The 21,275-nt window shown below is 48.0% G+C and overlaps 1 protein-coding gene across 1 annotated transcript in view; it reads right to left on the bottom strand.

Moving 5' to 3' along the window:
* The window catches only part of LOC142583529 (uncharacterized), a 383,537-nt gene that overhangs the window by 133,621 nt on the left and 228,641 nt on the right, over positions 1 to 21,275 (bottom strand). The window contains exon 5 of the mRNA XM_075694017.1: positions 4,142 to 4,202. Within this exon, the coding sequence (XP_075550132.1) occupies positions 4,142 to 4,182 (41 nt within the window). The 5' untranslated portion in view covers positions 4,183 to 4,202. The remainder of the gene's footprint in view (positions 1 to 4,141; positions 4,203 to 21,275) is intronic.

Raw genomic sequence — 21,275 nt, 5'->3', positions numbered from 1 at the left:
GCTGATTGCATAAAAGGAATGAAAACAGTTTGGAATAGCATCACATTATAGCTTCCCAGAACAGTTTAATTATGTTTTATTTTTCAGTGAGTCTTGCCAAGTTTACGAAATGTTGACTCCATGCCTCAACGCACTAAAGGAATGTTAGGTAGTGGAACATCAACAATTACATATTCATTACATAATTGCAAAGCATCCTACCTGCATCCCCCCTCCCCCCTCACACACACATATCACAAGGACGATTCAAAGACGAAGCATTCGGAATGCCTTCGGGAAATCCCATTGACTCGCCATTTTTTCCGCGTTTAATCCGCCCTTCCTGTACACAGAGCGTTTCCGCTCCGCGGATTGACCTCGCTCTGCTGCCGCGAGGTCGGGCTGCGTGAATCATTCGACGAACGCGGCTCGACCTCAAAACGCTGAGCGAATGCGTGGTTGGTCTGCGACCGCGCATTCGCCAATTTCTCAATGAAGCAACCGCTGGGCCTCTTGGGAGTCGTGCGCCTCTGGCGTCGTGCATCCAACAGTGCGAAGAGGGCATGCATCGTGGCCTCGCTACTCGGATGGAGTACAAAAGGGGGGATAAATAAATTTACACAGATACATTGCTGCGTATATTGCAGCAGTAATAAGCTGACACTGCCGCGATATAGCCAACAATTATCATCCTGCCATGTGTGGGAGCACTATGTACACCACCTATTTCTCACCATGTCGTTTCTCTATGTTCTTGGCATAAAGGGATTCACATAGTCCGAATGAACTTCTATGAGGTTCACAAAGAAAGATGTTAAAAGCTCGAAACTTTGTTTGCAATGTCTGTCCGTCCTTACTTTCTGTTACGCTCTGCCTGCTATGGAGAGCGTAACATGGCATTATCGTCGTTGCCAGGCCCACTCCTCATTCTGCGAAAGAGAGAAAGCTTAACGGCGTTTGGAGAGGTTAGCCTAGCGACAGGTTTGGCATGCTATTCCAGATTCAATGGTGACGAATGTATGAAAGGGAGTCACAGAAAACTAAATTGCCCAGAAACCACAGACAGTGAAGGTCAGTGTACGCAAATAGCCCAGCGCTTCTAGGAAGCTTTTCGCTTTGTTAAAGGAACGACGTGCTGGAAGGCGTGTATTTCTTATTACAGTGAGGATATATAGGTAGCGCTTGTTGTTTCGTTGCGTAATTACAGAGCCGTTAAGCAGCACATATGTTGCGGTAGTAAAAGCAGACAGCCCGTGAACCTCGAAGAGCTGTTCCAGTTCGGTAAGGAATACGTCCCGCACAAATTGTTTGCGTGAGAGCACGCGCTTCTTGCATTGGCGCCTTTCCATGGGTGGTGACCACCCTCCGACCGATAACCACTGACTACGAAAACGTGCGAAAGTACAGGGTCTTTGGCGAAATATCCAAAGAAAGCTATTCGCCTAAAGAAAACACATCCAAACATGCTAACAGGTGCACGCGTTCAGTAACGCTATAAGCCCCTTGGTGGGGCGCAATTCAAAGCCAGTACACTGACACGATCCAAAAACATACCGCAACTTCAAGTCGGCTGTCATGTCCCAAGTTTAGAGCGTTCCTCAACGGCTGTCCTGAAGAACGCTCTAGCCCAGTCCTTGTAACTTGTAGTCGTTGAAGTTAACCACATGGCGAAGAAAAACAAAACCTGTGACACCATCGCCGTTAGGAATCGAGTCGCTAAGGATCTACCTAACCTAACCTAACCTAACCTAACCAGAGCCGGAAGCGCTAACCACTGAGCTACCGCGCAACATGCGCGCCTAGAAATTGGTGCGGGAGTGTTTTCAGCAAACATGCTCCGTGATATTAGATGCTCACGCATTGAAATAAGCCGTCTATAAAACGTGTAAAAATTCAATAAAACCTGCTGCACTTTGCGCAACGCATATTGCGGAATTTTATGCCATCTTTAAGTCCAGTGGAGACCACGTGGTTGTTCAGAAGTCTGCTTGCATTCGTGATCTCCGTAAATCCCGGTGGAACTTTCGCGAAGACATGTTGCACGCGTGTTCCTACTTTATACACATGAACGAATTCACGGTTTTTACGTGCCAAACCGCGTTATCATTATGTGGCACACCGTAGTAGGGAACTTAGGATTAATTTAGACCACCTGCGGGTCTTAAGCGTGCCCCCAATGCACGTGACACGGTCGTTTTTGCATTTCACCCCCATCGAATTTCGGACGCCGCGGCAGGGATTCTATCCCGCGACCTCGTGCTTATAGCAGCGCAACACCATAGCCCCTGAGCCACCCCGGCGGGTCTTTATACATGTAGCTATCCAGAAGGGGCTCGGTAGTTCTGCACAAGCTTGTTCTTCAACAATAAAAACATCAATAGGAAGGAACACGAGCAACAACAAAAACACGAACCACGCGCACACACAGAAATACACACATTCTTTCTTCAGCAAAAGCAGTTGTTGCTATGCGATCCTGCTACACTCTATAACAAAGGGAGTCCTGGATACTTTGAGGTACGAGTAACTACCTTTTTAAAATATATGCCTCTCTTTTTGTCCCTGCTATTCTTTGTGTATTTACTTCCTCTTTCCCCTCCCCTAATGCAGCGTAGCAAACTGGAGGCTTTAACTTCGCTGCCTTTCTCTCCATATGCATCTCTCTCTCTTTTGAAATATATTTTGCACTATTTCCGAGAGTTCTCTTAATCCTCGCTGGATCGAGCACGTTCACCCGTTTGAAGAGTATGGTCATTTTACTTATAGCAAAGTGAAGCTAAGGATAATTTATCGGGGACTGCAACTATTTTAGAAAAAAAAAAGTTCGTTTATGCTGTTGCCTATTGATATATGCGCAGTAACAGTTCTTGTAACATTAACGGTGGTGGTTTGTCGAATGGCTAACACAACAATATCCTTAAGGGTAATATCGAATTCTTGATGGGGACAAATGATGTTTTCTCTTTCGATAACATTGTTGCAGCAAATAAATATGGTCATATAGCTGAGAGAGATGACGCAAGAACTGCACGAACTAAACTTTAATAGCTATGATTGTCAAACTTTGGTGACAAATATTTTGGTGCGCGCCAGGTGGTCAGAACTTGTACACAGTTTTCAACTGTTAACGTTTTCTATCATGGACGGTGTATAGTCCAAGCTCGCTGTCGTGTGTACCAACAGTATTTTACAGGGGTAAAGGGATTAGCCATGGGATAATCAAGAATCCTTAAGGGAGCAGGAAGTTTTACTGCGCATGCGGCATTTTGTGCGCTGTCCCTTCACCCTTCCCATCCCCTCCCACTTCTTCTTTTTAAGACGCCGAAAAATATTTGGCTACACACTTCCTGTGCATAGCTTCCTAACATGTTGCGTTGTCGTGAGCGCACCAAACCACAGCTCCACAGCAGCGCTCCTTAACCGCTCGCTAGACGTGCCGTACATTTGCATTTAGTGTCGGAGACCGTTCGGTGTGGTTTATATCCACCAATCCACAGTAACATCATTTAACACAAAAGTACTATTTTGGGAACTTCTGGGAAATTTTTCCGATTATAACTGTTGAGAATACGTCAGGAGTCGCGGCAGTAAGCCGAGCTACAAGGCGGCTAGTTGCTCCGGTGAACAAGCAACCTCTTAGCGGAAAGGTCAGCCGCTTTCGCCACGCGCGCAGGTCGCGGGGAAAGCGGCCCAGCGGTGGTCGGTCTCGTGTCCGTCAGCCATCAGCGCGCATTTGGGCCACTGGGCCAAGTTCCAGCACAAGGCACCCGAAGGCCGGTCGAGGCGAGAACGCCCAGCCCGACACTGGCCCTCTTTGACGAGACGGCGGCCGCGGCGGCTGCCGCACTGCCGCCTCCGCCACCCCGTAATGGTGCGAGCTGCGAAAGGGTTTTCTCGGCCTGAGAAGTTGCGCGAGGCTCGCAGAGTTCTTTCTTTCTGTTCTCTTTTTTTTTCTTTCGTATGGTTTTTTTTTCTTCTTGTTAATAGCTGTTAATGGCTATGTCTACAGGTTTCGCGGTTGCTGCGAGGAATTTTGCGCGTCTAGCACTTCATATACAGGATCCCTATTGGCGTGTGGACATCCTTCTAGGATTTCGTGAAGATAGCCCTGTCATCGTCAGCGAAACAGCAGAGAAGCAAAAGTCTTGAGCGACCTTCTTACCTCATATGCAGGCACCTCCATCTTGACAGCCGGTTTCCCATCCTCTTCAGGCGTAGGACAGCTAGTAGAAAAAAAAATACAAAAGAAATATGCGTAACAAAAAAAGGAAAACACAAACACACACATATGATTTTCAAACAAGTAACACCAGTCCTTCGAGTGCGCTTCATGCGTCGTTAAAATTTAGTCACCAGAGATTTGTAAGAATAAATGCTCTTTCACGGTTTTGTTAAATTTAGACGCTTAGCGTGTTCTTTAGCCAACAAGCGTGGTTTAGAATGCAACTAACAGCTAATTAATTACCGAGCACTTACTGTGGCGTACCAATTCTTAATGCTGTGTCACTGACTACTCTAATCAGTCTCAAGGAGTACTTCAGAATCTGCATTTTGCCCTATATCACAGAACTAATGAGCAGTTGACAAATGGGATAAGAGAAGACCACCATCAAGCTATCGCTAAAGGGCGTGAAATTATATTTCCGTGGCTACCTGTAAATAACAGCATTTCTCTCGCCAACGAAGCCGCCCGGTCTGCCCATCTGCAAGCCCGACCATTTCCAATCCCCTTAACCAGAACCGACGCGGCAAGAAAGCTTCATACAGTGGCTGAAGCTATGATACACAAATACTGCTATTCTCCCAACCTCACGAAGTGTAATATTCATAGAGTTGATCCATCTCTAAAGCTACAAGTGCCATCAAAAGTTCCCCGCTCTGAGGCGACAGTATTGTGCGTCTCTGGCTCGGCGTGGCATTTACAAGCGCCTACGCGTTCCGCATAGGAATGGGGGATACGCCCATGTGTGACTCTTGTGGAACTATAGAAACGTTTGAACATATCTTATTTATCTGTCCCCAGTACGACGTCGAGCGTAGAACTATCCGGAGAGCATTGAACCGGCTGTACTCTATAGACCATATTCAGAAATGAAGATCCTTGAACCGCGGCCGTAGGCGTCGATGGCACAGAAAGCCACGAATGCGTTGGTGCAGTGCTTCAAGTCGACAGGTCTTGGCGACCGTGTCTCGACTTGGTGAGAACCTTCAAATGTGCGCGAAACTGTGCTCTCTCTCTCTCTCTCTCTCTCTCTCTCTCTCTCTCTCTCTCTCTCTCTCTCTCTCTCTCTCTCTCTCTCTTCATCCCCATACCCTTTCCCCAGTGCAGGGTAGCGAACCGTGCGGGATTCTGGATAACCTCTCTGTTCTTCCTCTCTTCTATTTCTCTCTCTCTATCTCGTTCGCAAGGAGGACGCAATTACGAAAACAAATTGACAGGCTTTTTTTTTTTTTTGCCATCTACTAACAATGAGGCGATGGGTCAATGAGTCAATAGGTCTCTACTTCAAAGAAAGAAAGAAAGAAAGAAAACAGAAAAATTTCCAGCCTATACACATGTTACTTGAAAATGCTTCATGTATTGACACGCCAATTTATTACTAATTACCATGTATATGAAGATAGTTGGATAAATCTCCATGCGTGACTGTTTGTTGCTGCATTAATAAAAATTTACTATACTTCCACAACAGATTTGCACAAGGAGGAACGCACGTACCACTATGTGTGTGAAGCCTATGCATTATTGTTCAGTTCACAGGGCGCACAGGGCTCGGAGCCATGGGGCCCTTGTGCCGCGCTTCGCTGAGCCAACAGCGTTAGTCCAGTGTTTCACACACAAGGCGCCCTTGTCCACGCGGAGAGGAAGCGGGACAAAGCCAAAGCCCACATCGCAGTCGGATTTCTCGCCTGTCGCTTTGTCTCGCAAGCTCGTGTTACCGAGGTGCTAAGAAAGCGAAAAAGAGTATAAGTGGATCGCATTCAATGACCTAGTAAAAATATTGCACCCTTACGGGTGCTGATGTGCCTCACGACTATAAGACCCTTACGCGTAAGGGTGTAAAAAAATTTGTTTTGTTTTACATGACAGTGAGCTCAACCTCTGCCACGGTGATGAGGGAAGACGTAGTTGAAAAACTGTGCATTACTTCTGACCACCTGGGCGCGCACCTAAATAACACAAACGAGAGCTTGACCACGATGGCCGTGAATGTTCATTTCATGCAGTTTTCGTGTCGTCATGTTTACCTGCCACGAAACATTTCTGAAAATAAATCGTTGTCTGTCCCCCATCAACGATTCGGTTTTTAACCGTGCATGGGTAAAGCTATAGCACCGACGCAAAAGCTTCACTGCGTTGTCTCCCTTTTTTTCTATCTCCCCCTTCCACTCTGTTCCTCTTTTTATCCCCATTAACCCTTCCCCCTGCGCAGGGTAGCCAACCGGAACTACCTCTGGTTAACCTCCTTGCCTTTCTCTACACTATTTTGTCTCTCTCTCTTCACTGCATACGCGCTACACGCGCGTATTCGCAGAAGACGAAAGACTTGGAAATGTCGAAAGCGTGAATAGTAAACGTGGCCTTAATTTGTCGCGCAAAGGTGTAAACTTGCCTCATGTAACTGCGCTTGGATGGCGATCGAGAAACGATGGACGATGGGGCAGCAGTGACGACAGAATACGCCAATAAGTGAAAGAAGGGCACCTCGTATAGTGAAGACGCGAATATTTTAGATAATGCTATCGATGAGTGTGGGCTCGTTAAGTCTAAATGAAGCTGCTAAGCTGTAAAACAAATATGATAACGAGCTTAATTTAGCGTTGACGTAGTAGCAAGTGGAAAGTTTGAAGTGTGCATAGTGTAAAATGGTCCCCTTTGCTAGAGCAACAGAGGCGTCCATTTAACTTGATCTTTCTTTTTCAATTTTTAGTTGGAAGAACCTTGGACCTGTGTTCTCAAGAAAGCTCTAACGTATAAAATTGTTTGTAAGAGAAATTTCCAGTCAGTCCTGACGCTAGCCATATCATTGGTGAAGGCGACCGCCCAATCGCCTAGAGCACTTACGAAAAAGAAAAAAAAAACGGAATCCAGCTGCCTCATTCTATTACTGCATGACTCACATCGTTCAATTTGCTTTAAAAATATCTAAAGAGCTCACTTATTAACTCCACTTTGTAGTGGAATCGTCCATCTTGCTAATTGCTGATAATGTTCCTATCATCTTTTGCATACTTATCTAAATATTATTGGTTTTTCTGCATGATGCATACGCCCTAAGTTGAAATAAATTTAACCTTTAAACGTCGAGTTCGAAACACATAGCCGTACAACTAACGGCTATTAGCAGGGTCAATTCTATCATAAACTGGAATACCTAGCGCAAGAACGACGCAAGGACGAAGCAAGAACACGGGACGAGCGCTAACTTTAAACAATTGATTTATTGCAGCTGGTAAGCATATATACCGCGTGAATATTATTTACCTGAGACCCCCATGCGGTCTGCTCGTACAAACCACAACAAAAGAATTAAGCAACCATTTAGTAATCTTAACATCCATCAATATTCTCCTTTTCTCCATGCAATTTCACTATGGAATAAATTACCCGAGAAGTAGTTAACGCTAATACAACAGAATCGCTCGTTCAGCTTTAAAATAACCTTTTCTTTGACCTCTAAATTGCCACAATGAAAGCAGTTGCCTTTGCGTTACGCTTTTTCATTGTTATTTTGTTTATGTATTGCACTGTTGTATGTTCATGTTTATTTCTGTTACGTATAGTGTTACAATGATGTATGTACATGTTTTTGTTGTGTTCTCAATTACTAATTGACAGTTGTAATTTACTTTGCTGTATGTACCCACTCCTGATTGGGCCCAAATAGGGACTGCAGTATTTGTAAATAAATAAATAAATAAACAAATAAATAAATAAATAAATAAAATATACTCACAGAGAAGCCACTGCATCAGACACACTGTCGTTATTGCGCTATGTATCCCTATTTACGATTGAACTACGAACACGCCCAAACTTCTTCCCTGCTCAATTCTATCAGTTTCCGAAAAAGTTCGCATGTCCATGGCGTCTAGATGCAAGCGAAAACTTGTATGTAGGTTCATTAAGCAGACGTACCATATGTTTTCTTTATGTATTACTTTTTTAATCTCTCTTTGTGCGTGTCGCGCCTACACTGAAATTTCGCTTTGGGTGCTAAGGTCACCCCGCGGAAAATATACAGGCGAATATTCGTCCTTGGCTGCGCCGACAATTACGCGAAAGAGCCACCCATCCGCTGCCTGCTAGGGTTAGGTTAACCCGAATGAGGGAGGCATAACGACACTTAGCGTAACGACTGCGCGACGCAGTTGCGTTTTTTGGCACGCACGAGTGAGTGTGGCAACGAAGTGATGCTGTCTCTACTGTATTACCCTGTAATTCGAATGCGGCTGTAGTCCCAAGTTTTCGGTGGTGATGCGAAGCTTATGATCGGTAAGTGCGGCGACATACGGAGACAAGCAACTGGACACACACAACAACGTGTGTCCACTTGCTTGTCTCCGTCTGTCACTCCGCTTAAACATTCCTAAGTGTGTCATGGTCGAATCTTAACGCTCGTGACAAGAAACAGCGACGTATAAGTTCCGTAACGCGACGCAAGAAAGCAGAGCCTATCAGTAATTCCCGGCTGAAAAATTTACGAAGTATTAAAAAATAACATGGTTAGAACACACACACACACACACACGCACACACACACACATACACACGCACGCACATTAAAAGTAATTTATCTTTGTTTTGAGTATACGAAATTCAGCCGGAAAAGTAAATTTTGACAGAAAAAGTAGTACAACATAGCTTTAAAGGCCCTGCCGCAGATAAAATGAACAGATCCATAACGAACTTGGAAATAGCGTGGACAACTTAAAAGAAAGCTCGCGGCACTTCAAAGACCACATGAGTAAAAAAACGGGTTGAGCGATGTCCTGTCAAGGTGCAGCATAGAGAACTTTTACTGCGTATTCAGAAATGCACCTTAAGTTGAAGCAACCGCTTGACTTGGTCAAGATAACGCCTAGTGTGAGCGTGCCCAAGAGGCTCAATGCCTTTCCTTGAGTGCGTTCGCTTCACATCAGGTTTTATCTTGACCAAGTCAAGCATGGGCTTCTGAACACAGGTTTTAGTGCGTAGCACAGCTCAAATAGAAGATAACAAGGAACTTAGGAGCATCGCGAGGAAGATCTTAAATGGACATAAAACATAAGTGCAAAATCAGTCTAGGCTGACATAGTCATCATAATGATCATTATCCTATTTAGGTTCAATTCAGTATGCCTTTCCCAGCGGTACCTGGTTACTTTTTTTCCCATCCGTCAGCCAGCTCCATCCAATGTCTGCAAATTTCCTCATTTCATCAACAAATTTATCCTATGCCGTCCCTTTTTAAGTGTGGCTTCCATGGTATACGTACCCATCGCGTTGTAACAGATCCCAGGTTGTCTGCTCTACGCTATCTGCTATTACTGATTTATTTGGTTCTTGTTTGGAAGATAACGAAACAAGTTCAAAGGTAGCTAGGGACCGTGCAGCAAGTGTACTAACAGCTGAATGAATGCCCAGAAGCTCAACAGTGCCGTGTATAGTGGAGGGCTCCCGATCCATATCGAGCTAGACGGAATTCTTTGAAAAAATGAGTTTGCGCATCGCAAATAGACGGGATGTAAAGGAACACAAACCCTCCTCTCTACGTCGTTTGTGTCCCTGTATATCCTGTCCGTTGGGCTGCACAAACTTAGTTTGCAAGGGTAATTTGGACCGCCTATAGGTTGGTTAAAACAAGTATCCACGGAACGGCGGAGCAGTTTTCGCATTCCGTCTAATCGCAACGGGGCCGGTGTGACTGGAAATCGAACCCGCGACCTGGTGCTCGGCGGAGCAATGCAATAGCGACTGAGCCACCGTAGCGGTAGACAAAGGACAAGAACGCTGTTTCAGGGCCCTATTGCAACCCGAGCCTGCAACTTGTAAAGGCGACGGGCGTGCGAGATATACGCACGGCGTTGCTCGTAGCCCTTACCAACCTGCCCTCACCACTACACCGTTGCTCGCTTTCTTCAACCCACGTTTTCGTCGGAAGGGCGATCAAGGTCTGTCTCCCGCCTTCAGGAAAAGTGAAACGAGCACACTGCCTTCAAAGGGCCACAATGAAGGTTGGCGCACACCGAACATAACGGCATTTCCGGAGGGCTTATTTCTGAAAATTCCGAAGCCGTTTTCTTCGGGTTTGTTCGCTCGCTCCAGTTTTGTCCGCTCGAATAGAAGAACTAAACGCGTCGAGCAGTGCACGGTAGACCAGCACTGTCGGGAGTCAGATCTAGGCCATGTCGGCCGCATTGCGTGAGCCGTGGAGCGATTCATCAATTTTTGACCGAGCGGCAACCTTCTCCTGTGGGAATCGTGGCGCTCCAGAGAGTAGCTCCGCAGCAGCGTTGTTGGTTTCTTTCATTTGTTTATTTATTTATTCTTCTTTTCGCTTTCGTATTGTACGGCGGCGGACGTGCCTTTACTGCCAACAGATATCGTGTATACCAGCTTGCGATTGAGTCAGACGCTGCGAGCCCTTCACCTATATCTTGTAGTTTGCTGGTTTGTTCGCGCATAGCCTATATTCCTTCATTTAATCTGAGCACACTCACTCATATCGCAAGCCGATATTTTCACTGCTATACGTCTCATTACAAAATAACGTTAAGCAGAACGAGAACGACCTCCTACGCAACGACAGCCGCCGAAACTTGAGCCGGTTGCGAATTTCGCTGGAGACACATAGAGAGAATAAACTTTATTGGAATCAGCACGCGAGGCAGCTCCGCCGCTCTGCAGTGGCTGGTCTCCTCAGTCCATGAGTCCAGCGGCCTTAGCTGCCCTTCTCGCCCGGTTGACCAGTTCGAGCTCGTCCTTCGAGTCGGAGCTGGACAGCGCCGCTTCCCATTGCCGTGTGCTGGGACGTGTTATCCATGGGTGCGAGCTCGGGTGCGCTTGCGCATGCCCGCATCATGTGGTAGAGTGTTGTTCACTCGTTGCAGTGTTCTCATTTATAAGAGTATAGCGCAGGGCGCATACCTTTGTACATATTCAAATTGCTCTAGACGTCAGAGGCAAAACAGAGCGTCTTGCTGTAAGAGAGCTGGCGCTTTCGTCGCTATATTGAACTGAATCATCGCGCTCGGGTCTTCACCGGGGTAAGACACGAACACAAGGCTAGTACTGACGCAGACTTCCTTTCGAACCCCACGTGATCACGAAGTTGGTGAACTATGAGAAGGACGTAATGATAATGAAAGAAGGCTTCTCACCACTTCTAAGAAAACTTCATTAAGTTAAATCAAAAGCTACGCTTTTCATTCATTTTGCTTCCGAGAAAAACCCGCAACATATTTCACGCCGGCTTCTTTTTTAAATCTTAGGTAAAGAACGAGAACATCCTTCCTGAAACCACTCGATGTCTTTAACGTGTGTCTATACTAGAGGTCTCTTGTTGAGAAACCTTCCTGTTGTTCCTGCATGATGCCGGCTTTTTCCGTTTCAGTTTATTATTCTTTAAATACAATGAATGGGTAAAAGACAATATACAGAGACGGTTCATAAAATGTTTTTTTAACCTAAACGCAACTCTCCTCGAAGTTGAGGAGAGAGAGAGAAACAGGATTTAGTCGGCCACTGTTACGCTCTTTTTCTATTCCAAGCTAGTGAAAGCTGCTGTTGAGTACTTGAGGAATATTTCATTCTCACTGATATATCCGTAACCACTTCCGTGTGCAGTGCGTCCTTGCGATTAACGAGCCTGCCGGCTGCGCTCTTTCCGCCTTTCATTAGGATTTAATCCTCGACATAGGCATAAATGTGGGCGCATTGAGAACAGCTGCTACGCCGAAAGCCCATGCAAAAATTAATGAAGGGGTTAAATTCATAAAACTGCAATAAATTGCACGTTCTTCTGAACAGCCATCCCTTTTGTCCATTTCAGGCCACGAATCAGACTGACGGCTCTGAATGACCGAATCAGCTATACGATGGCAAAGGCAGCGTTGACGAGCGCCAAAATCTAATATGATATGTGCAAGCCCTATTACTTTTAGAATGATGTCGCGGCGCGGTCTTTCTTCTTCTTCTGGCGACCAAGTAATTTCTTCTTAGGCTTTGCTTATACACCCAGAGAGTCATAGAGGTCGCAAAATTCTGTTCGGTGAACTGCGTCCCTGTGAAAGACACACCGCGGTCTTCAGCGTTTCTAAACACACTCGGCTCTTCATCTTATAAGGTTATAGCCGCCCAAAAGCTAGCGTCGCTTCCTGCACGACAAATGCTTCAGCTTCCTTAAGTACCGAGAGCCAAGCGGGCACTATGCCTAAACAACACTGCATCTTACCATTGTTAACGCGTCTCTTGATACACGGACATCTATACGATAGACAAGCATGTTCGTGACGCACGCTCTGACTGGCTTGGTCGAGTGCTTTGTGTTTACTGCGGCGACGCGGTTCCATAGGCGCATGCCAATGTCGTCACTGGATAATCGACTCAGTCACAATGGCTGCTGCCGACGCACAGGATTGACGGGGCGCGCTTCTATCATGCGTGTTTTGCCGGAAGCTTGAGCGAGTGCCACAGCTGCTCCTGTGTATACGCACGTCTGATGACGTCAAAGTTTAAATCCCCGCCCGCATTTGTTCACGCGGAGGTTAGGGCGTACTTAAGTATTTCCCCGTCGAGCAAACGCATCACGAATGATCTGAACGGCCGCTGTAGTATTTGAAACAGCACGCAAACCTAAAGTATGCCGTAGTGTAAGCAGCCCAAGCCATGCAATGTTTTGTTCCCGCGCGTAATCACGTGTCCTGTGAGCACGTAAGAAACACTAATCATGGTTAATGAGCTGTCGACTTGGCTACGTTAAAAATGTGATCGCCGATGCCGGTTAACATTAAATGTACTCTATCGGTATATCAATAAGTGCGTGTTTTCTTTCCCACATTGTTCTCGAACTATTGCTCGATTTATTTTCACGTTTAAGTCAATCTCTAAGTTTGTTATATGTACAGAGCAGTCCGAGCGCATCCGCACGAACGAGAAGACAGTGGCATGTACAAACCCTATCAAATGAAGGAAGGGGCCAGGACGCCGTTCAATAGGATTTAAAAAGCGCTCGTACATTTCGGTTGGCCCAACGGGCGCCTTGTTCACAATACGTTATGAACAATGCTTGTGTGTGGGGGGGAGGGGGGAGGAGGGCGAGAAGTTAAAAAAATAACACTTTCAAATAATTTTGGTTGGCGTTCTAGCCCCCTTTTTTTTACCATGTATCATCCCGACCAGACGGGGTTGCGTCATACTATAGACGTCCCCCTATCGTAAGAATATCCCCCACTGCGATCGCAAGTAGAACGGCCACCCGGATACGTAATAGTTCCCCTGAAGCACATCGTGCTCTTCAGAGCTCAAGCGTGAGAGAAAGTTGCGCAGCCTCGTTGTATCCTTGAAGGTCGACAGGCTGAATTGTAGGGCCCGGCGTTTGGTCGGTTAAGCATAAATCATTTCAAGTTAGTTCATTAAAAACAATTGAATATTTTACAGGTTCATGGATGAACACTTCTGTCGTCGACGACTTATGTTATACAGAAACAGAGAAAGAGAGAGAGAGAGAAGTTTCTAATGCATTTAACGCACGTGTGCCGAAATGTGACCTTAGAAACATTTCCACATATTGCAATATTCGGTTTATGAAACCAAATTGCGGTAACTCTATACCACCGACAATAACGCCCTGTGTTGCCTCTTTTAGCCCTTACTTTTGCTGTACCAAAGCTTCAGTTCCGACTCCGATAATCCCGCCATAGCTTATTAAATTTCGCATTGTTTACAACAGAGTCTGGACGACAAGCATTATTTCTGACAGATACTATCAATCTGCTCGGAAAGATCTACAAGCTACAGTGAACGTCAAACAGAGAGAAAACGTGAAATAAAAGCCAGACAAGGCGACACGAGAGAGAGAGAGAGAGAGAGAGAGAGAGAGAGAGAGAGAGAGAGAGAGAGAGAGAGAGAGAGAGAGAGAGAGAGAGAGAGAGAGAGAGAGAGAGAGAGAGAGAGAGAGAGCGTAGTTTTTCGCGTGGCTTTAACTTCTGTTTCGTCTCGTTACATCTCACATTACATTCTGGCGGTTTACGTGCCAAAACCACCATGTTATTATGCTATCAGGAGAATCCAACAAACAAGGACACCAAGGAAACATAGGGGAAATTACTTGTACGTACTAATTGAATTAAAGCAATTATAAATTAATGGCAATGAAAGTGGATGGAAAATCAACTTGCCGCAGGTGGAAAACCATCCCACGTCTTCCATTACGCATGCGATGCTCTCACCAAGTGAGCTACTGCGGCGCGGTTTCCCCATCCACTTTATTAAGTATTTATGTGTTGCTACTATAACTAACCTTGGGAGTGTTAGCCAGCGCCACCACTCACAAGACTTGGCGGCGGATGTGGAACATCCTTTCTGCCGCAGGCGTCAAGAGTACGTGATCTTTCTGGATGTAGGCAACTGGACAATAAACTCACACATGCTACCTGAAGGCATCAATGTTGTCGTAGTTGAGGACTCCGGATTAATTTTGACCACCTGGGGCTGTTAAATGTGCACCTAATGCACTGTGTACAGGGCTTTCTGCATTTCACCTCCATCTAACTACTGCCATCGCTGCTTGGATTTGATCGCGCGCCGTCGGACTTAGCGGCACAACGGCAAAGGGAAGCGTAGCAGGGGGCGGCAGAAAGTTAGGTGGGCGGATGAGATTAAGAAGTTTGCAGGCATGGCGTGGCCACAATTAGTACATGACCGGGGTTGTTGGAGAAGTATGGGAGAGGCCTTTGCCCTACAGTGGGCGTAACCAGGCTGATTATTATTATTATTATTATTATTATTATTATTATTATTATTATTATTATTATTATTATTATTATTATTATTATTATTATTATTATTATTATTATTATTATTAAAAAGCGACTGCTCTGCAAATGAGCCTAAACAGGCATTGTAATTTCGTGTAAGACGGAATGGAGGCAGCATTTAAATGATGTAACTCGAACAGTGACAATCAGTATTGCTTTACACATATTGCCGTCGGTAAAGGCTCATCATAACGCCACAGCTACAGCCGCCTAAAGGCCGGGATACATGGAGCGTTTTTCTCGACGAATTTCGCACAGCAGAAAACGCCGCAGCGGCGTGACGCCCAACTTTCGCTGGCTGGGGATACATGGAGCAAAAAAGCGGCGGGTGCCGCCTCAGCACGGCCAGACAAGGCAAAACTGCTTTAGTCAACATGAAATGCAGAAATAAAGTTTATAGACCTTTGCTCTTTCTTTACAAGAGCAAAATACAAAAGAAAAACCCTAGAACTTTGTCTAAAACTCCTTCAGTTGCTTTTAATAATGTATCAGTATATATTGTGCCTGTTTAGCGGAGAGAGTGAGTTGTAGTAAGAGGTATATAGGCCACGCTGTGCGTAATCGGAAAAGATTGACGCAGAGACGTGTCTCCGTCTTTATAATCCACACTTCCACTATCCCACAATATGGGACGCTTCTGCACCGCGCAGATAAGCTTATCGTTAAATTCCACGCGAGCTGCCTTTTGAAGTCACGGCCATGTCGCTAACACAACGTGCCAAGCCCGCGAACAGAGAAGCGCGCAGGCGAAAAGCATGTACCGGCTAGGAAGACGGAAGTGACGGAGGTGTCGGCCAGTGAGCCATGATTGGCTGCCCTCGCTGGCCGCTTCCGGCAGCGTCCGACAACGCGCGTCAAATAACTGGCGGCTCCTGATCGGCGGCGGCGGGCGTTTTTCCCAACTCCGGGCGTCGAATGCGCGCCGTCGGGCGAAAATCGCAGACTTGCCGCCGTAAAATCGCTCCATGTATCCCAGCCTTTAAATGGCATTTGTAGCGCTGCAGCGGCATACCGAAACGATTATTCGATAACGGCATTCCAAGACTACTAAATGTGACGCGATAGAGATAAGGATAGAATTAAGGAAGGCATGGAGGTCAACGAAACTTTCTCCAATTTGTTACCCTACACATGGGGAAGGGAATGGGGGAGTGAATGAGAGAGAAAGTGAACGAGCTCAAAGAGATCACGTGCACCAGACGGGGCACAACATGTGTCTCTAGTCGGGCACTCGAGTCCGTTGCCTTCATGTAGCGCCGAGACAGTTGGTATATACGCGCCCGCAACGTGGGTTGTCTGTGGAAAAGAAGAGAAGAGCATTTGTCTTCTTTCTTTCTCCCTCTCCCAGCCGGGAAGCCCAGACGGCGTGACCCGCATCGCCTCCGTTCCGAATTCCTGCCGCCACCGACTTCGCGCGCCACGCGAGTTAGCAGAGCGCGGTGCTCTCGAGCTTCGCCGACAGTGGCGGTGGGCGGCGAAACGCTTACTCGAAATAGAATCGCCGCCACCGAGAAGAGGTAACGGCGGCGACGCCGCGGACAGGAGGGGGTTGCAGGGAAGGACGGGGCTGAGGCTGGGTTCGAAACGCGCAACAGCACCGGAATGGCGAGGTCTCGCATTCCGAGAGCGCGTCGGGCCTTACGCTGGAGCAAGCACGCCCGCAATGCCATTTAGAAAGTTGAATCACGGCTTGGTACCCAGTGAAGCGCTCCTAAGAAAGGTCAGGTCTGGACCCTTTATCTTGAACAGCGATAGAAGAAACGCCTCCGCTGCAGCGCGCCGAAGCATTGCGGAGATGTCCAAAGACAAAAACAGCGTCTGTCGAGTGTTGTATATAGTTTGCATCATGGCTCTCGCTATAGCTTCCAAATCAGGTTCCGCAATGAACAGGTTAATTTCTTGCAGCCATAGCTTGTCTGGGCTCTTAATTGCCTTGTGTGTGCCTGGAGCCGCCGTCTGTCGTAGCATGTTGAAAAAGTTTCCTTAAATCTGCCAAGTTTCTGTGAGGTAACATACCCGCAATTCATACAGGCATTCCCCAACGCCGTTGGCGAATATCGTGTCCTCATGCGCGCCTCGCTATAATTAGGATTTATTCATGTCACAGCATCTACAGCATTAGCTAAGAGGTTTAGTGGGCGATGCGTATCCTTTAGTGAACGCATGTTACTTACAGTGCATGCCTGTAGTAACTGCCAAACGTCGATTCAGGCAAAAGACCCGTCCACATGCATGAACTATTCGCATCGCACAACGTGTTTACTATGCGTTCCCCTGGAGGGTACTGCGATTACATACAACACCTGTTGCACGTGCTTCGCACGGCGTGCAATGACATCGCATTAAAGAGACTCGGCTATCGTTGACTGTGACATTCGACCTATGCACAACATAGTGGTGGTGGTGGTGGTGGTTTATAGCAACAGGCGGGTTTATTCTACCAATCGAGGTTGACAATCGCTGCGCCTGATCGTCTTAGAGTGCATGCCACCACGGCATGTTATCAAATATACGTCAAACCGGCCTCTCTTAAGAATGCAAGAAGACGTGAAGGTTCCTTGCGGGCTATAATTGACCCTTCTGAACATTCCACAGGTAGGTAGGCCCACATGTGGTAGGTCTTTCAGCAGATTCTCAAGAACAGCGTCCCCTTCATCACGATGTTTCGGCACGACCAACACGGCTCCGAGATTTTGGTCTATTATTATTTTTTTTATTTGTTAATGTGTTTATTTGATCGAACTAGGAGTAGCACAGCGGTGACAGTCTAGGCAGAACACGGACTAGGAGCGCTAGCGGCATTCACGAGCGAAAGTGCTGAAGAGGACGACCCACTATACCGTTCCCCCAATCCTCATCGGCAATTACCCCCGGGAACGAAAAGGGAGCCAGCCGGCGACTTAACAGCTTTTCACTGTAGGTCTTGAGGCGGTCGACGTTGACGATGTCATGTTCACGACGGAGCACGTCGGAAGGCAGTTCAACGGGCTCGATGGCGTTCGACGATGCGGTAGGGGCCTTCATACTTGGGCAGTAGTTTCGACGAGAGACCGGGTGCAGTGGAAGAGACCGAGAGCCACACAAGCGCTCCGGGGAGGAACGTGTGCACGGAAGACGTGTCACCGCGAACGAACACTCTTCTGGAACTCTTGGTCACTTGAAGTACAGGCCCGCGACAGATCGCAGCATTCTTCCGCATGTCTGGCTGTGACAGAAATAGGCGCACACTCAGATGCATCCGGCTTGTACGGAAGAATTGTGTTGATTGCGTGTGGCGAGTGCCGACCGTGCAAAAAGAAAAAAAGGTTAAAAGCCAGTAGTTCTCTGGGTGACGGTATTGTAGACGTATGTTGCGAAGGGCAGAATGGCATCCCAAGTTGTGTGGTCAGAGGCTACCTACATAGCGAGCATGTCGCGAAGTATATGGTTAAAGCGTTCTGTGAGACTATTGGTCTGCGGATAGTAAGCAGTAGTTGTGCGGTGCACAACGTGGCATTCATTGAGGATGGCTTTGACGACTTCCGACAAGAAGACATGGTCCGCGATCGCTAAGGAACTCCTGTGGTAGTATGAATCGGTGAAGCAGGAAGGAGGCAACGTCGCGCGCTGTAGCGGCTGGGAGGGCAGCAGTTTCGGCGTATCATGTGAGGTGGTCAACAGCCACGATGACCCAGCGGTTAATTACCAGCAGATGTCATGGGAAGTAGCCCACACAAATCGATGCCGACGCACCCGAATGACCGGGTAGGGCGAGGTAACGGTTGCAGACCGGCTGGCGAGAGGCGCGTTGAAGATTTCCGACGCTGACAATCGGGGCGCGAGCGACCGAAGTACTGAACGTAGCTATACATCCCGTGCCAGTAGTATCGCTGTCGAATGCGCTGGTAAGTCTCGAATACTCCCGAGTATGCACACTGTGGATCAGATTGGTATGACACGCATATTTCAGAACGCAGACTGCGGGGTACTACTAGCAACCACTGGCGGCAATCGGCAGTGTAATTGCGTCGATGGAGTAGATCTTCGCGAGTGGCAAAATGGTGGGCTTGACGACCTAACGCGCGAGTGGTTGGTTATGCCGATGGATCAGAGAGCAAGTCCAACAGCGAGGCAATCCAATGGTCTTTGCACTGTTCAGAAGCAATGGCGCAAAGGTCGTTGAAAGAAACGGCAAGCTGGGATATGGAGCTGCGCGGGTATTGTCGCCGGGCAAGGGAGAGCGCAAGAGGGCGTCGGCGTCAGAGTGCTGGCGGCCGCTACGGTAGAGAACGCGAATATCGTAGTCCTGCAGGCGAAGTGCCCAACGGGCAAGGCGACCTGAAGTGACCTTCAATGACGAAAACCAACAAAGTGCGTGGTGGTCCGTGACGACGCCAAATGGGCGGCCATACAAATACGGCCGGAACTCAGTAAGAGCCCAGATGATCGCCAAAAACTTTTTCCGTCACGGTGTAGTTACTCTCGGCTTTTGTAAGCGTGCAACTTGCATAAGCCACAACGTATTCAGAAAACCCGTGTTTGTGCTGCGCAAGGACTGCGCCGAGGCTAACACCGCTGGCATCAGTGTGCACTTCTGTAGGAGCCGTCGGATTGGTGTGACGAAAAATTGGAGGTGACGTCAGCAAACGGCGCAGGACTGCGAACGCCTCGTCGCACTCTGACGACCACGAAGTGAGGGGCCCGCTGCTTTTAAAGAGCTTCGTCCGGGGCGATATGATGGTGGCGAAGTTTCGAATGAAGCTTCTAAAGTAGGAACACAGACATACAAAACTGCGCAGGTCTTTGACAGATGTAGGTTTAGGGAATTCGGCAACGTTCGGCTGGATCGGGGATAGAAAATCCCAGCCTAAGATGAGGTCATGCGAGCATGAGGAAATGATGATGAATTCGAAGGCGTACAGAACATCCGCAATGACAACACGAGCGGTGCACGCCGCTATGGGGTGAATACGCTGGGCGCTGGCTGTACAAAGAGATAGTCCAGAAAGTGGCGTCCTCCCTTTTAGAAGCAAACGGCTAAGTTGCACGGTCATAACGCATATGGCGGCTCCAGTGTCAACAAGCGCTGATGTGTGAATACCGGCCACAAACACGTCTATCACATTCGATGGGCTTCGTTGTGGGCTTTCGAATTTCGATAGCGTCGCAGCCCGTGCCTCGTGGGCTGCGAGGCCTAGTTTTCCTGCTCGCGAGCGAAGGGACGAGGCCACATCGGCGATAGCAAGCGACGACGTGGAGAAGGCGAACGGCGAGTGACGGGCCTTTGGCGTAGTGCCAGTGACGAGTCAGAAGGCGGGTCATCATATGGGCGGGCAGAACCGACAAGACGACTTGTCGGGCATGATGCGCCACTACAAGGCTGCACGCGATTGCAAAAGCGTGCTACGTGGCCGACGTAGCCGCACGTGAAGCAGATGGGTCGATTGTCCGAAGTGCGCCAGCTATACGCTGTGGCAGGTCCCATCTATGGTACAGGAGGCGTTGTACGAGGCGGCTGGTAGAATGGTTGCGCGGCGGGCTGCGGTTGGGGTCCAAACACGACGTCGGCGTAGCTGAGAAGTGCACGTAGCGGAAGTGGTTGAGGCCAGGCGACGACATCCGCGTAGCTGAGAGGTGCAGCCGCAGGAACATTTTGGCTCAGGCAGAGCCACGTTGATCTCGTGCTCAGTGGCGCGGCGGAGCGAGGCACAAAACGCAATGAGGGCTCCTGCATATGCTGCGGCTGCACAAAGGTCAGCAATGACAGTTGGCAGGCAACCTCATCACGGACGAACACCTTAATTTCTTCGAGCAACAAAGGCTGGCCCGAAATTCTAGCCAAACCAGCGAGGGGTTCGTCGCGCGATGAAGAGCGACGGGTCAACGACCGCTGCCGCCAGCGGGGCGACCAAATACATCGGCAAGGGCGATCTTGAAGGCGAACTAGGTCGGGAAATCTGCTTCGTGGTTGTTATATCATAAGCTGGCGACACCCGCGAGGTAGAACAGCACATTGTTCAGTTTCGTTAGCTCGCCCCACTTGTTATGCGCGCTGTCCTTCCCGTATGTGGTGAGCCAGTCCTCCACATCGGCGTCAGCCGCGCCAGTGAACATGGCAGGGTCGCGGTGACGAGGTACACTAGAACACGCGGTCAGTGCAGGAGGAGGTGTTTGCTGGGAGGCTTCCTGAGGCATGGTAAATGGCAGGCACTCTCCACCACATGTTAAGGTGTTTATTTGATCGGACTAGGAGCAGCGCTGCGGCGACAGTCTAGGCAGTGCACGGACTCCGAGCG

This window comes from Dermacentor variabilis, chromosome 5 (assembly GCF_050947875.1).
Source record: "Dermacentor variabilis isolate Ectoservices chromosome 5, ASM5094787v1, whole genome shotgun sequence".
NCBI classification, from domain to species: domain Eukaryota; kingdom Metazoa; phylum Arthropoda; class Arachnida; order Ixodida; family Ixodidae; genus Dermacentor; species Dermacentor variabilis.
This window is presented reverse-complemented; position numbering and strand designations above follow the sequence as displayed.